The following is a 17,494-nucleotide window of genomic DNA, read 5'->3' on the forward strand; positions in this document are numbered from 1 at the left end:
CTCAAAGCATCCGATGGAGAGAGATTTTTTTCCACCTTGGTGAGGAGCTCATAAAAGCTGCGACCAACTAGTATGGCTGCCAAGCCACACCCATTTTTATAAGGTTTCACATAAATTGGGATATTGTTCTGCCGGTTCTTTCTCAGGATTTGCTGGTGCCTGGTCAGGACTCAGTCTCTTTAGATGTGGTCAGAGCTTTGAGGATTTATGTGGACCGTAAAGCTTTGTTTCAGAATACTGATGGCCTTCTAGTCCTGTATGATGATCGCTAGCGTGGCTGGCTGGCCACATAGCAGACGTGGCTAGATACGTCACCGCTACTATCCGGCAGACGCACATTTCAGAGCGCTCTCCTGTTCCTGAAGGTCTGACAGCTTATTCCACAAAGTCAGTTATTGCCTCTTGGGCGGCGCGGCATGGGGCCTCGGCTGAGCAATTGTGTAGGACAGCTACTTGGTCTTCTGTTCATACATTCACCAGGTTTTATCGTTTTCACGTCTTTGCTTCAAAAGACACAAGTTTTGGCAGTAAAGTTTTACGTGCCGCTCATTCTGAGCATTCTCACCCATAGGGGCATCTTTGGAACGTCCCCAAGGTGAGCAGTGCCCCCCCCCCCCAACTAGTGCGAAAGAGAAAACAGGATATTTGTACTTACCGTAAATTCTCTTTATCTGAACACGAGTTGGGGGACACTGCTCTCCCACCCTTTGTTCTGACAGTTCTGTTGGATGTGTTTTCGCCCTCTTGTGGCTTGGTTAGTAAATAAACTGAGCTCTTCCTGTGGAGGGGGCATAGAGGGAAAGGGACGCAGGCTATACAAGTTTTTTTAGTGCCATTACTCCAACAGCGCCCTCTATACCCCAAGGTGAGCAGTGTCCCCCAACTTGTGTTCAGAGAAAGAGATCTTACGGTAAGTACAAAAATCCTATTATCTCCATGGTATTTCTGCACAGTTTTATATTGGTCTGCATTAAAATAAACAACAAACTACACACTATAAAAATGAATAATCCTGCTTTTCCGCAAAAACTGTAATTCACTTGTGCGCAACATAACTGCACAATTGACAGCTTGACAGTAACTAGACAGTTCACTGGTGTGATGTTATTGTTTATCGCCTACATCAGCCAAGTTTCTGAATACTGCAAGAAATATGAGATGGCTTCCAGACATCTAGTTTATACATGATATATATGTATTTATAGTGGTTCTAATGCCACTAAGATAACCCTTTAATGTGTGATAAAACTCTATGTGGTTAAATACCTTTACAGCTTGCAGAACACCTGGGTGACTAATTTGAAAAACATACATGAACAGTATTCTAGTAAGGCAGTCTAAGCATTTTCTTTATCAAGACGTAAATGGGCTTATTAACATGGTGTAAGTATAGCAAGTGTGTACAGTAGTAACATATTGCACCTAATCAAAAATCTAGACTACTAAGAAATAACTGATTGCTATGGGTTACAGCACACTGTTGCACTCTGCACCATATTATTATTATATTACCATTTGTATGAATACCAAAATACACAGTAACGACTATCCAGCAGTCATACTTTAACTTCATTGATGAGCTACAGGCGGGCCGCTGAGTCATCAAATCTTTCAAGATAATTGCAACACAATATAAACATGTAAATGCACCCAGGGCTGGTTCTAGGGTCCACGGCGCCCTAGGCATTTTTAAAAAAGCGGCGCCCCCCCCCCCCCCCCCCGCAAAAATCTCCTCCCTCCTATCCTTACCTTGTCTCACCACCGCCGCCTCTCTGCTCCGTCTCCTCCCCTCCACTCACTGACACTAGTAAGTGGAGTGGAGGAGACGGAGCAGAGAGGCGGCGGTGGTGACAAAATAGCCTCTTCCCCCTCCCCCCCCCCCCCCCCCTCCCCGTGCATCGAAATGCTGTGCGGCGGCCGTGACAGGTATGGTCAGCGGTCGCCGCACAGTTTTAAAGTATTTTAGAATTCTGTGGCGTCCTCCAGAGCCCGGCGCCCTAGGCAAGTGCCTAACCTTGCTTAATGGGAGCACCGGGCCTGAATGCACCACATGTGCTGCACTCATTTTAGATGTATGTTTTGGACACAAATATGCCCAACTCTAAATAAAGCCCTTAATGTGTATCTGTATTTTCCAAAATAGTTTGACATATCTTTGTTGCAATTTAAAAGGCAGAAATTCTAAGGGGGGAATTCAATTGGACACGCTGCTGTAAAAAGTAACGAGGCCTGCGCACTGTTACCATTATTACGGTACACTTATATGCCGTTGTTACGGTAGTTTCACCACCAGCTTTTTGCTCGCAGCTCCCTGAGCTGTGAGCAGAAAGCCGGGTTAAATTTACTGTAATAATAGTAGTAGGATTAATGCTGCGTTAATCTGGGGGGAATTGAATTCTCCCCTAAGTGAAGGCTTTCTATATTTTGTTTGCTTATTAATTTGGCTTTGTTTGATAAATAATAAGAGATGCATATAAAAAAAAAAAATCTTGGGCAAAGGGCTTAACCTAATTTGTCTGATGGTTCTAGAAAAGTCCGTGTGTACAGCTCATCAGTGGGTAGAGATGTCATTGTTTCATGTATCTCGGTCACAATCCATTTATCTCTACCTAGATTTCTCCTAGCATCATAATCAGTGTGATAATCCTCTAAGAATAGGATATTTTGCATTATTGAGGATGAGTTATATTGTGAGGCAGTGGCCAAATACAGAAAGATCAAAAAGTAAGACGGAGAACAGATACAGGTGGCAGACACATGCCCTTGGTATGACCTAAAATTATATCTAGAGTAGATATTTCTCTGCTTGGCAGAATTAAGCGAATGCAATGTTTGCATTTACAGTGCCTCAAAATTGCATTTTTTTTTTGCGTTTTTGTTTTATGGACTTGTTTTATGACTATCTTTTTTTTAATGTTTATTTTTTTTTCCAGTTTCTCAAACAGTTGGGTCTTTGTGCCAGCTGGCAGTTTGTAGATGTTTATGGTCTTGACCCGGAGCTGCTCAGCCTGGTCCCTCGGCCTGTCTGTGCTGTGTTACTTCTCTTCCCAGTAACAGAAAAGGTGAGTAACTGTACAGTAATACCCAGTACTAGTGTCTCTAGAAAACCATAAGGAGGACACTGCTATATTTGGGAAACGTTGTAACTGTGATTACTTGTGAGACTGTAGTACTCGTTAGTTTCTATACTAAGCTTAGGACTTAAGCAAATCATAACTATATCTAAATGTATGCGTAGGATAACCCCACCCAATTTTTACTTAACACTCCTCTCCACCCATCTAGCTATAGTGTGGGATAACATTCCAGGGACATGACTGAACAGAACAACTCGACCAATGCCACAATTCTCCTAGTTGGGCTGAGGGAACATGTAAAATACATTTTAGGTGGAGCCTACATTGCTCTTTAGTCTAGATATCATGAAATTCAACCAACTAAGAGGTTAACTATAGACATCGCAGACCATGCAACTGCTGCTGGGCCCAGGGTTTCTTGTATGTATGTTTATCGCTGAGGATATAAGTTATATGTATACATTAGTGTCAGAAAGATGTAAATTGTGGGTGGAGTAATAGACTAGATTGGTTGTTATTGGGCCCCTGCAGCCAACTGGTAATTTTTTCTCTGAATTCCTGGTCCTTTAAGTCAGATTGGCAGAGACTGTAATGATACACGCACAGATTCCCTGTATATGGCACTTCATGAGCAGATAAGGCTGTGTAAGCAGCATGCTGCAGCTTATTATTCCTCATTTCTTCTCCTATCTCTCCCTATTTTGAATACAAAGGGGTAACGGATAGCGCACGTGGGGGCCGATTCAATAAGCCACGAGGTTTCATAATAAGCTTACAGCTATGGTACTGCCTTTATGTTGTATGTAATGATCTTCACATAGAGGTGCGAGCAAAAGCAAGCAAAGTTTTCATTACTGTAGTTGCTGGTAATGTGTGCAGAAATATAGTTGCTAGGTTACTACGGTACCTTGTGGCTAAATGGATTGACCTCATGGTATTTGTATTCAAATGCCTAAAAATAGGGATAGCTTTTGGAAATATAACTTCAGACTTGTATAATCATTTTGATAGTATATCAATAAGCTTTTTAATTGTAACTTGTATCCCGGAAGACCAGCTGGCAGTTTAATTGCGATCACAAATAACATTTTAATTACTACTGCTACTTTGCCTGTGTCTCCAATTCACACTCTATTAGGCATGAATAAATGTCTGTGAGCAGATAATCTTACAGAGTACTTGCAGAGTGATGGTAATATGCTGATCCTAGGTTCTTTCTCCAGGAGATCCATTTACACAGTAAAAAACAAAAGACTCCATATAGGAAAGGGAAAAGTATTGTTTCCTTCCTGAATAAGAAGTGAATGATGCTCAGTAGAACCTCTGTACAGATCACTGGTTACACCAGACAGTATGCTACATTGTGTGGTCTATAGTTTGGTCACACTTGCTGAACTTGACACACGGTTTCTGTTTGTCTTACAATGGTTTTCTCTTTGAAGAGGATTGCTATATAATAACTTTTTTAACCTTCAAAAGGGCCGCACATTACCCTTAAGCTAAGTAACAAGCTAAAACAATACATTTAATGAAGAAATTAAGCAAGAGACGCCTATCTGTAATAACATGTTGTCAGGCATTCCAAACAAGAGGGAGGCGCTTTAGGACGCTCTAGGGCTTTGTGTGACCCTAAAGCCGCTGTGGCTCATCATTGCTTTAAATCATTCCTCTATTTTGTATAAATCACCATGCATTTCTGGGCATATCAACACTGTTCTAAATCTTTGTATAACTTAGAAAATAATATCGCTAATGAATACATGAGAGTACCCAGGACTTCCAAACAGTTTCTGAATTAGTCCGCTGTGTGATGTAGTAAAAAAATGCCTTTCTTTACTGCCTCGATTTATTTACCGTATTTGTTTTAATTGATAACATTAATTTTCCTGCCTGGATGTGAGACTCTCAGGTTATCCTATTCTTCACTATTGCTATTTTGTGTAGTGGAACATTCGCCAATCACCTGGAATTAAAGCACTGCTCTTAGTTCTTCTAATTTGTTGAATGTGTATCATCTGGGCCCATTATTATTATTAATAATAACAATTATTTTTATAGCAGCCGCATATTATGTAGCACTTTACAATTAAGAAGAAACACCGTAATAAAATGAGACTGGGTATTACTAACAGACAGAAGTAAGAGGTCCCTGCTCACAATCTATAGACCCATTGACTTATTTACTTTTTTAATTTTGAGAGTTAAAGTAACACCTCTTCTGTATATTTGTGTCTACTGTACAGTATATCTTTTACTCTTTGTAGGGGAGCCCTTAGAATGTTGACATGAACATGCATAGCACAAACAGGCATATAGGCAGTCTGCATGTCCTGTCTTTACTTAAACATGTCAACCCCCTTCAATTGACAAATCTGTTATGCTCTCTGCATTAGATACAGTTACATCCAGGAAGCAAATATGTGTTGTGCCCAAAAGCAGTGAAATAAAGAACTTTGGCCATAATTATAAAGAAATGTAATTCGTAAACATTTTCTAAGTACTTGTTCAAACAAATTCTGTTTGGTGAAATGGCCTCTTTGCACCTGCTTTTTTATTTGCTTGTAAATTGTTGTGTTTCTTGTTTTGTGTATAAAGTTTTTAAATGATCTTTGTTCTGTTTGTTTTGGATATTCATATTTTTGTGAGCAATATAAATGGTATGTGTGCAATAGTTGAAAGCTGCGGGCTTGCATTGGCTGTACTGTTAAAGGACAACATAATATTAGCTAAGGGTCACCATAATTGTTGCAGATATGACATTTGATAACATCACAAAGAGCAATAAACGATTTTAAAAAATCCTGTATTTTTTTTCTTCTCGGTCAGTATGAATTATTCAGGGCAGAGGAGGAAGAAAAAATTAAATCCCTCGGTCAAGATGTGGATTCCTCTGTTTACTACATGAAGCAAACGATAAGGAATGCCTGTGGAACAATCGGCCTCATTCATGCAGTAGCAAACAACAGGGCGAAGCTCAGTTTTGGTAAATGTTTCAATTTTTCAAGAACACTGTCAGAATGTGGCCACCAAGTGGTGCTCTAGTACCAGATTACATGTGATTTTGTCTCTGTTTTCCCATTTTACAAAGGCCTGTTATCTTTTCTGGACTTTGACTCCTAAAAAAAAATAATCTACCTTTTTAAGGTTTTTCAATTTTATTGTGCACAAATCCACCTTCCCTATAATATCACTTTGGTGTGTGTGTGTGTGTGTGGTTTCCTGTGTAATGTGTGTGTGTGTGTGTGTGTGTGTGTGTGTGTGTGTGTGTGTGTGTGTGTATGTATATATATATGTATATATATATATGTGTATATATATATATATATATATATATATATATATATATATATATATATATATATATATATATATATATATATATATATATATATATATATATTCATACTCATACAGAAACTTAGTGGCCACATTATTAGGTACACCTGCTTGCTAATGCAAATAAGGCAGTCATGTGGCAGCAGCTCAATACATAAAGACATGCAGGCATGGTCAAGAGGTTCAGTTGTTGTTCAGACTAAATACAAGAATGGGGAGGAAATGTGATCTTAATGATAAGTGACTTTGACCATAGAATGATTGTTAGTGCCAGACAGGGTGGGTTGAGTATCTCAACCCACCCGCAACAATCTCTAGAGTTTACAGAGAATGATTCACCAAACAGCCAACACACCTTGTTAATGAGAGAAGTCAGAGGAGAATGGCCGGACTGGTTTGTGCTGGCAAGAAGGCAACAGTAACTCCGATAACCATGCAATATAACAGTGGTATACAGAAGAGCATCTCTGCACAGCACTTTGAACCTTGAAGTGGATTTCCTACAGCAGCATAAGACAACACAAGTTCCTTTCCTGTCGGATAAGAACAGAAAACTGAGGCTACACTGGGAACAGGTTCACCAAAACCAAACATTTGATCATTGGTAAAAGGTTGCCTGGTCTGACGAATCTTGATTTTTGCTGTGACATGCACATGGTAGAGTCACGATTTGGCATAAACAACATGTTTCCTTGGATCCCTCCTGCCTTCCGTCAACAATGTAGACTGGTGGTGGTGATGTAATGGTGTGGGGAATGTTTTCTTGGCACACATTAGGCCTCTTCATACCAATTGAGCATTGTTTAGGTGTCGCAGCCTAGCTGAGTATTGTGGATGACCCTGTGCATCCCTTTATGGACACAGTCTGCCCATCTTCTAATGGCTACTTCCGGCAGGAACCCATGCCAAGTCACTAAATACACGTCGTCTCTAGCTTGTTCCACAAACTTTTTGGATGTTGTTGGAAAATGAGATTCGCAGCATAAATGTACAAATCTGCAGCATCTGTGTGATGCTATCATGTAAACTTGGACCAGCATCTCTGAAGAATGTTTCCAGGACCTTGTTGAATCCATACCACAAAGAATTCTGGTGCAAAAGGAGGGTCCTACCAGTCCTAGAAAGGTGTGCCTAATAAAGTTTCCACGTAGTGTATATATGTGTGTGTATATGTTTATGCATGTATATGATTTTTAAGTGTGAGTGCCTGTATATGTTATAATATTTCACATTGGCAGCTACACATACTTGCAGTGGCAGAAAACAAGTAGTTTCTCTCTGCAATAAATTTTAATGAAAAATTCACTACAAGAGAATCGCGATTATCCTAGCAGAGCCACGGCTACTCCTAAAAACTTGTGGTAATCACTATGTAAAATATTAGTTCAACAGCTATGACTTTCACCTTTAATAAACGTAAAAACGCTTTTCCCCCATCACTTTTTTACAGGGGTGTTTTTTTTTGTTTGTTTTTTTTTTACAGCTACATGGGTCCTTTTGTTTCTCAGAGCTGCTTATGATGCCTATGTTCTGTGTATATGCCATCCGTCTGTTTTGAGAGATTTGTGTTTTTTTTTGTATTTTCAGAAAGTGACTCCGCTTTGAAAAAGTTTCTTGATGAGTCGATCTCTATGAGCCCTGAAGAAAGAGCCAAGTTCCTAGAAAAGGATGAGGTAAGTACTAGTATGAATATATTGCTGTGTAAATGACCGCAAACTTTAGTACGGCATTGTGTAGCTTGTTTTGCTATTGTTTACACAGTATGTGCTCCCTGCTACTCCTCAATAAAACACCACCGTCTGCTACACATCTTGTGTATGGGATCAGAGTAATATATTGCTGGTGCAGCTCTTGACAAGTAATGCAGAAGTGGAAGTTGCTCAATCAGTTTATAGGTTCATAGCAGGTGTTTGAAAGGTGTGGAGTTATACATCAAGGAACAACTTCTGGTTATAGCAGTGTGCTGGGGGATTTTTCTATGTATTTGTTCCCAACTCTTAACAAGTGTTGGTTGAGTCTAAAACTCTTGTTCAAATAAATTGTTTTTCTATTGTGTATGTTCACAATCTTACAAGTATATCAATAAGAAAGAAAACACCAATAGATATGTCTAGACTTTTAAGGTGCGTTTTATGACTTATTATATTTTATTTATAAAGCACTGACGTGTTATGCAGTGCAGTACATTGATTGGATCATGGAGCAAACAAATTACATACAATGGCATCACACTGAAGGTTACAATGGCCCTGCTCAAATGAGCTTACAATCTAAGAGGTATGATAAAAGGTGACTAGACTTTGACCTATTGTCATCATTCTTCAAAATCGGGACACATGGGGGAACATGGTTAGCAAAACAGATAGCCAATTGGAGCATTAACATTTTCAAAGCAGAACAGAGTTTTTCACTTTAGCCAAATTATCTCTGGAAGGAAGTTGAGACCTAAACAAAATCGTCAAGGGCTAAAAAATATTTATTATAAAGCTAAATATTTTTATATTGTGTAAAATGTAGATGGTTCATGTTTAATGGCGCAATGTGTAATCTCCTGAAGTGACAAAGTGTGCTGATGGTACAGTGCTATGTTACTTGGCATTAGAGGTGCCTGGCACGATTGGCACCTCCTGTCAGGTTCTAGATCGTGCTACAGTAAGTTCAGATGATGGTGCTTTATCAATCTATGGGCACAAACGGTAGCTTTAAATTATGGATCGCTTACATATTTTTGGGGATTTTCTTAATTGGCATTGTGAGCCTTTGTAAACATGATATGATGTCTTTTTTCAGTTTTATATGATTGAGGGAAAACCTAATTAATCGTTTGAAAACTCCTCTAAATTTGCATAAAAATATGTCTTACTAAATAAATGAGGAAATACAGTATATGGAGCTATTGTATACATACTGGATAGATCATGTATTTGATTTTAGTTTTGTCTGTCTCCTAGTACTGTTCAAAACCTGCCAAGTCTGTCTATGGCATAGCTTATTGTGGTGTGGCTTACAAAATTATAATTGCAATTATTAACCAGTATGTTCTGCTATTCTGTTTCAGAGTATTCGGGTTACACATGAGTTCAGTGCCCAGGAAGGACAGTCTGAGGTAAGACTTCTTATTTATTTTGTTTTTCTTGCCCAGTTCTATCATATTAATTTCCAATGGTCTGGCACTTATATGTTTTATTTAAATGTGGTTTATTTGCTACAATTCTGAATTAAATATGATCCAATGCTGAATTCAAAGTTGCGGTGAGGGAGAATTTTTGGTACACAGAAAAACTTTTCTAAACATCGTTTTAACACTATGTTAATACATTTTCTTTAAAGGGTAACTAAATCTAAACTAAGATATTGATGACATTCACAAAAGTGCAAACACTTCAGTAATTTATCAGAGCTGTAGATTAATGATTAAAAAGTTGTCATTGTGGTTGGAGATATTTTGTTCCTACTGAAGGACACAGCAGCCAGCCTGTTTCAGTAAGATGGCTAATAGCAGAATAAAATGGCTTTCATCAGCCTGCATGGTACATATGACATGCAACCTTTCAAGGTCTGTCATGGCATGGGAATTTTTACACATGTGAATGTTAAAAGGAGCAACGCACATTTCACATATGTATGTTTAGTGTCAGTAACAGTGGGTAAATATAAATTAATTTGGGTTAATTAGGGTTTTGTCAATTCTCCAGTATTTTGTTACCCATCCACTAGCGTGCTATTGTCTTTTTCAATGGCACATATCCTTCTGTTAGTCTTGGCCACGGGAAATAATCCCCTTGCATTAAAATAGTATGGGGGTGTGGCTTACTTGCAAGGGGAAGATATGACACCTTTGTGGGCATGGTATGATGTCACTGGAGGCATTGGTGGGTGAGAAGACCATGGGGTAGCAATTGCACACCCTTATTTTTTGGTCTTACTCTGCACAGAGAGATGATATACATCTATGCCAGTGGTTCCCAAACTGCACTGCGATGATCACAGCGGTGCCAGGGCCAGTGGTAAGCAAGGGAGGGGGGGATTATTTGGTAATTATTTTGGCTTAGGGTTGCCTTAAAAAAATTATGGAGACTCTAAGGGTGCCTTCAACTGGGAAAGTTTGGAATCCACTAATCTATGGTCTAAATAGGCAACTAAAAAATAAATTGGGTTATTGAAATGGTTTGTTTCATGTCTTTGGAGTCTGTAATCAATGTTGCAAAAATAAAATAAAAAGTAAGTTATTTGCTCTTGGTTTATGCAATTTGAGCTAAATGTTCAATGACCCACTGTGTCTCTGCAAGAGCCCAGAGGTCTACACTCCTGAGCAATTCATCATCACCATTTATTTATATAGATCCACCCATTCCGCAGCGCTTTACAGAGAACTCACATCAGCCCTGCCCCATTGGAGCTTACAGCCTAAACTCACTATCTCACATACTCAGACTAATGTTCATTTCATCAGCAGCCAATTAACCTACCAGCATGTTTTGGAGCAGTTGCATAGCTGCTATGTTGTGTAACCCTGAGATGTCCTCACTGCAAAGTGAACACCGCAGAATTCAATTAATAGATTACTATGAGGTCTTATGGTGCTAACAAGCCAAACTCTATTAAGCTACATCCAGTTGAAGTCAGCTTTGAGTATTGGCTGTGGCTCCTCATACTGATCTTATTGATTGCCATTGTTCAGATCCAGAAAATACTTTCAGCCATCAGTTTGTTTGCAGCACAATGAAAAGTTATTGAGGCTGAAAGAGAAAAGCTACTTTTATAACAACTACAGCTGTACAATGCAGGATCACTTATTGTTGTATACACTGACTTTCATTCTTGATGTAGTAAGCAGCAAGATGTGGTTGGAGGCTACCTGCATATGTCCTGTCAACCAGGAGAGATATATAAAAGTGACAGGTGCAGCTAAAAAGCTGGGTCTGATATAAACTGTCTGATTGTGGTAGTGAAAGTCTAAGCTGCAGAACACTTTTTTTTTTTTTTTTTTTTAATTGACATTCTGAAGCAAAGTAATACAGAATAAAATATTGGTGGACATACTATTTAAATGACTGTGTATAAAGTAACATCATACAATCAATATCTATTATGAACTCCAATAGATAATCTTGTATACACCATATGACAATAAGGTGCTTAACATATATGTATATTTGTGCATATATATTATTATAGCACACATATGTATAACATACACATGAGAACCATTCAAACGTTTCAGATAAAAGACAAAGATATATGCCTAATGTGCTCCGTTGCTGCCATGCGGGAACGTACCTCCATTTTACAAAAGAATAGGTGGGTCGTCCGCAACATTTCTCAATTCGTACCATGAGGTTGATGAGAAACATTTGTAAATCTGTGATTTAATATTCACCTATAGCAAACATAACTCTCCCACATTTGGCTTGAAGCCCCACTCTCTAAGGAGTCTAAGGTTAATCCATCTTGAATATATAAAACAATTTTCTTTAAATAGATTAAGGGGAGGAGACCCTGATTGAGTCCGTACCTGCAGAATGGTCTTTCTGACCGCTGCACTGAGAGCCAGAAAGAGGAGTTTACTAGAACACTTGTAATAAATGCTCACGATCTTTCATTCCTTATCATTGCCATAAGGAATGCAAATGATTGTGTCAAAAATGTCCTAGTTAATAAATATGCCTCTTGGAGTAACTGCATTCTGGCAGGGGTCTGGCTCCTGTGGGCCATCGTTCTAGCACAAGAGCTATTGTGTGGCAGAAATCTTACATCAGTGATTATGCTGCACAGGGCCATTGTTAGAATGACGCTCATAGTGGTTTTTTAATTTGCATTATTGCTGTCCGTGCAGATACTCGTTCACAGTTTTCACATAAGAATGATGCTCATCCATTGTGTAATGATTTCTTACAAGGTTGTATGGGAACTTGGAAGAAGAATCCATGAGAAGTAGTAGTTTCTCACAGTCAGGAAATTTTCTGTCAGCGTTGCATAGGAAGAAAAATGCCAGTGTAATTTGAGGGTCGGGTCATCGATGTAAGGACCATGTCTCCACCATGCTGCTTGCTGCCTACATCACTAAACAGTTCACATGCTTGAGCTGCAGGCAAGAGATTACCTGATGGGCCACACATTCTCAGTCTGGGCAGGGTGTCCACATTCTCTGCAGGGGAAATATAATATATATAGAGCGAGAAATAATTAACCTGGCAGTCTAAAGTTGGGGGCATCTATGAAAGTTGATGAGAACAGCAATATGAACCAAGTTATTTGAGAATTAGAATTCTGAAATAACTAGAAACCCCCATCTCCCGTCCCTGCTCTTTTTAGCCAAAATGGTTTCACATTTACAAAGCTTAAATGTTTCATTTTATCCTGAAGCTGGAAATGTTTTTGTGGTTTGAAATGTGTCCTGTATGTTGCTGCTTTATACAAATATCTTACATTCTTACTGTACCATAAAAATCACTGGCCAAGCCTCTCTGTGGGCTGCATAGCAGGGAGTGACACAGACTCTGAGAAATGTGGTCAGTAACAATAGCTTTTAAATATTTCCTTTTTGAATCACGGTCAGCAACTAAATAATGGTACATTAGCTAACATTTCATGTATAGATATGGGATCTATTATCCTGAAACCTGTTCTACAGAAAGGTAAAATAGGCAAATATTTGCTACTCCCTGGTGATAATGTTGTTCACACAAGTGCTGCCCTCCTGCAGTCACCGTGAATCGCTCTGCTAAACACTGTAATGAGGGCAGAACTCCAGGGGCAGTGTGTGGTAAACTTAGATTATTTTAGACATGGTGTTGCAAATTTTGGAAAGAATACCTCGTGTGGAAAAACCTAAACTTTGTGGTTTAAAGATTCCATGCATTGGCAGCACAGTGGCTAAGTGGTTAGCACTTCTGCCTCACAGCGCTGGGGTTGGTCATGAGTTCAATTCCTGACCATGGCCTTATTTGTGAGGAGTTTGTATGTTCTCCTTGTGTTTGTGTGGGTTTCCTCTGGGTGCTCCGGCTTCCTCCCACACTCCAAAAACATACTAGTAGGTAAATTGGCTATCAAAATTGACCCTAGTCTCTCTGTCTCTCTGTCTGTCTGTGTGTGTGTGTTAGGGAATTTAGACAGTAAACTCCAATGGGCAGGGACCGATGTGAATGAGTTCTCTGTACAGCTCTGCGGAATCAGTGGCGCTATATAAATAAATAAATGATGATGATGAACATGCCATGTTCCACTATTCTGATTTAGGCTGCTAAATAGATAACTACTAATACAGGCTAGCCAAAGTGTTACCTTCTTTGTGAACCTGTAAGGTATAGTTACAAACAGAACATGTAGCTGCTATAACATAACACGTTTACCAGCATTCATGCTTGAAGACTGCAGAACTAGCACCATAATACAAAATATGACGTAACATTGTCTTATAACGTTCAGTAATTGGCATATTTCTGTAGCAGACTATCATTACAACAGGGTTTCTCAACCTTTTTGTATCATGTGTACTGTGTATCAATGTATGCCAAATATCCCCTAAAGTGTTACATTTATTCCAAGTACCCCTGAAGTAACCCTTTGTTTTTAAAGCATCGCTACCACCTAGTATCTCAGCTGCTACAAACAATCGTTTTTCCAGGGCTTCTCATACAGCCGAAAATGAAAATCAGGGGAGTGGGAGAACCAATCAGAAGTAGCAGTCAAGGTGGTCATACAGCATTCTATAGAAAACCCTTCTATTCTGTTTTGAATATATTGTTTTCATTATTTATATATGAAACTGTTATTTTGAGTTTAATTAAAGTGCCGCTTGAATGTTTCGGGTGCACCCTTGGGGGTACATGTAACACAGATTGAGAAACCCAGATTAGAGACTGTTAGCAGCACATTACTTTCCTCATCTGTAGCCTTATTCCTGTGCCTGTGAGCCTATATTTCAAAAGGCCGTTGTTCCCAAAAGCTTCTGGAACAGGCAGACCTTATGTCTCTCTGTGCTGTACTCTGATCAGACACACACAGCTGGGAAATCCAGTTTAGAAGTGAATCTTCACTTTGTGTGAGAGGCAATTGCTATCATTTCGCCTGAAGCCTCAAATGGTCTCATTATCCTGCGTTCTGTATTTTCACCGTGCACAAAAGAAGCTTTCAGAGAGATGTCAGCCAGCTTCACTGACAATGCCATGTTATAATGACATTGAAAATGTTCAAGTGGTTGTTATGTGACCTGTAGTGGCCAGCCATGGAGATTTGTACCAAAATAAATGTATTTACCAATCAAAATTATTTAATGCCCATGCAAGGTCTCCCAACTGAGAAGTGTCGTGAGATATTTTTTTTGCCACGTTGGCCAGTTAAAGGAAATGCAGCTAGAAATAAATGTGCACTCAGGTTGTGAGATTGAGAGGGTGAAATATTCGCTCGGCATACTGTTTGTGCATTTAATTCAATGCAACTGACATAGTCCTTTGTAATGGATGGGATGGGATGGGATATCATATAGGTCAAAAAGCTAAAACTACAGTCATTTTGGGTTGCTGTGACATCTTTGGTCCCAACCATGTGTATGAATTTGCTGATCCAAAGAATGTATTTATAAAAAGCAAGGCTGTCAGTCTCTGTCTTTAGTTGTGCTGTAAACCCATTAGTTCCTCCGCTGCAGAGCTGTATATTGAACAGACTGACAAACAAAGAAAATTAAATACAACAAATGTAATTTTAATACATAAAGCCTGGATATAATTTTGTGATAACCTTCCACTGTACATGTGCTTATATTCCTAAGTCCTTCATCAGAAGTGGTAGAAGACATCCCACAGTCAGTGGTTATATGGCTAATGCTTAAAATGAAAATGATAACATGTCCCTTCAAACATACATTTACATTTAGCATGAAGTGGCTGTGTGACTGGTTTTAAGCTGGTCGGCTTGTGGTGTAAACATAGACCTACAAGCGATTTATCTGAAATGTGTTTTATGCACAGCAGCCAGATGCTATCTACATGTCGCATACATTTTGTCACCAAGATTATGATGTGCAGCTAAAACTCAAAATAAAAATTTGACAGCAAAATATAAATGTGCCCTGGCCCGAAGTCTGCAGACAAATGGAGGGAAAAAAAGCTACTTACTACATATTGCATAGATAGAAGCATGTTTTTCTTTTTAAATAAGTTTTCTTTGTTTTATTTAATACAGATTTTTTTAGATGTGTCCGTGTTGGGTTATATTAGCAAAACATGATTCTTTGGTCATCTAGGGATGAACGGTTTGTTCAAAGCTAGATTTATCCTTATCCTTTATGCACAATACTAGGTTAACCTTAAATGGCCAATACATTTTTGTTTCTTTAAATAAAAAATCAACTAATAACATTAATAGATATGTAGGTAAAGGTTTCCATACCTTGACAGTAGTGGAGTTTACATTTGTTCTATGAAAGTTATACTTTTATCAGCCTTTTCAGGCTCAGAAGAGCCTGGCTGCATGTCCATTAGGACTTGTACACATGGGTATACTATGTGTCTCAGCCTTTCTCCGCATGTGAGTGCAGCTTAAGCAGTGCTTCAGATAGGGATAATGGCACCCTGTACAGACCACTTTGCCATTATACACAGAATTCAGTGGATGGATCATGAATGCAGCATGTTCTAATACTTTATGCCCACATTTCACCCTGTGCCACTGATGAATCGTGTGTTTTACGATATTGTGGGAAATTGTGCAAATTTGCATAATATGTGATATGCACGTTACACAACCACTAGGGGGGAAAACACACTACACTATCCTTTGGAAACGCCTTTATATCACTGTGCTGTTTTACACTACTGTTGGAGCAGGCTGTAATTTGTGTGCTGAAAACTTCCAGAACAAATGTCATAGTTAAATTATCAATAAAGTGCAATAGGGTATTGTATAAGCCACACCCACTTTTTACTTCCCTTATTTCTGAGCAGGAGTCGCAAAACTGACATTAAAAAAAACCCTAACGCTATCAAAAATCTAATAGAGTAAAAAAAAAACCACAAAATTGTGTACTGTGTTCTCTCTAGTTTTGTAAATGTTGCTCCTAGTGTATTATTAATAATAATAATAATAATATTGTTTATTTATGATGCGCCACAAAGGGTCTGCAGCGCCGTACATAGAGCATGGGACAACACAGGGTAACAGTACACAGCATATAGGCAGTAGTAAACTATTTGTAATAAAAAAAAATGTTGAGATAAGGCTTTTTTTATTGTCTAGTTGGGATTGGTGTGTTTCGCTCATTCTCCCTGGCTGATTATACATGGGATATAGACCACCTATTGGATACTTTGCGACAATGCAGCTTCTTACTGTTGCTGCTAAATAAAAATTCCAGACCAATCTGGAATGAAACACTAAGAGACAACTGTATATTCCAATAATAAAACAGCAACAATGTACAAAATGGTATCTACACAAAATTCACACGTTTATACACCCTCCAAATTGCTACATTTTAACATAGATTTAAATGATTCACAATTTTGACGGTGACCCTTTTCAAACTTGGAGTTTTTGTGCATTGCACCAGCTTACAGTCAAACTCCAGCCTATGTAACCCTGGTGGTGCTGGCATGGGTGAGATTTCTGCTAGTTTCATTACCCAAATAACATTTTTCATAGGCATCTTTATATAGTGATTTGTCCGAGTTGCATTATAGTATATCATCTTGTATTTTCTTATTTAGTTTTTTTTTTTGTGCCCTAAATAATGTATGAGCTTTATCGAAACAAGATCCGGGGGTAAAGTTATTAAGCTGCGGGTTTGAAAAAGTGGAGATGTTGCCTATAGCAACCAATCAGATTCTAGCTGTCATTTTATAGAATGTACTAAATAAATGATAACTAGAATCTAATTGGTTGCTATAAGCAACATCTCCACTTTTTCAAACCCACAGCTTAGTAAATATACCCCCTAGTCTTTATGCTTTCAGCACCAATACCTGCAGTGTCTTGGGGAGGATGTTGAAAGCCTGTGAACGAGGAGATTTGTACATTATATAAATACAATGCAGCTATGAATAATCTCTTCTGAAGAGCTGGCTGGCTGGAGTTGGCTTTCT

The 17,494-nt window shown here is 38.7% G+C and overlaps 1 protein-coding gene across 1 annotated transcript in view; it reads left to right on the forward strand.

The window, feature by feature from the left end:
• Positions 1-2,867: 2,867 nt before the first annotated feature.
• Positions 2,868-17,494, forward strand: part of UCHL3 (ubiquitin C-terminal hydrolase L3) — a 32,637-nt gene continuing 18,010 nt past the window's right edge. Inside the window, exons 1-4 of the mRNA XM_075199838.1 lie at positions 2,868-3,062; positions 5,904-6,060; positions 8,001-8,086; positions 9,472-9,519. Coding sequence (XP_075055939.1) covers positions 2,883-3,062; positions 5,904-6,060; positions 8,001-8,086; positions 9,472-9,519 — 471 coding nt within the window. The 5' untranslated portion in view covers positions 2,868-2,882. The remainder of the gene's footprint in view (positions 3,063-5,903; positions 6,061-8,000; positions 8,087-9,471; positions 9,520-17,494) is intronic.

This window comes from Mixophyes fleayi, chromosome 2, assembly GCF_038048845.1.
Source record: "Mixophyes fleayi isolate aMixFle1 chromosome 2, aMixFle1.hap1, whole genome shotgun sequence".
Lineage (NCBI taxonomy): Eukaryota > Metazoa > Chordata > Amphibia > Anura > Limnodynastidae > Mixophyes > Mixophyes fleayi.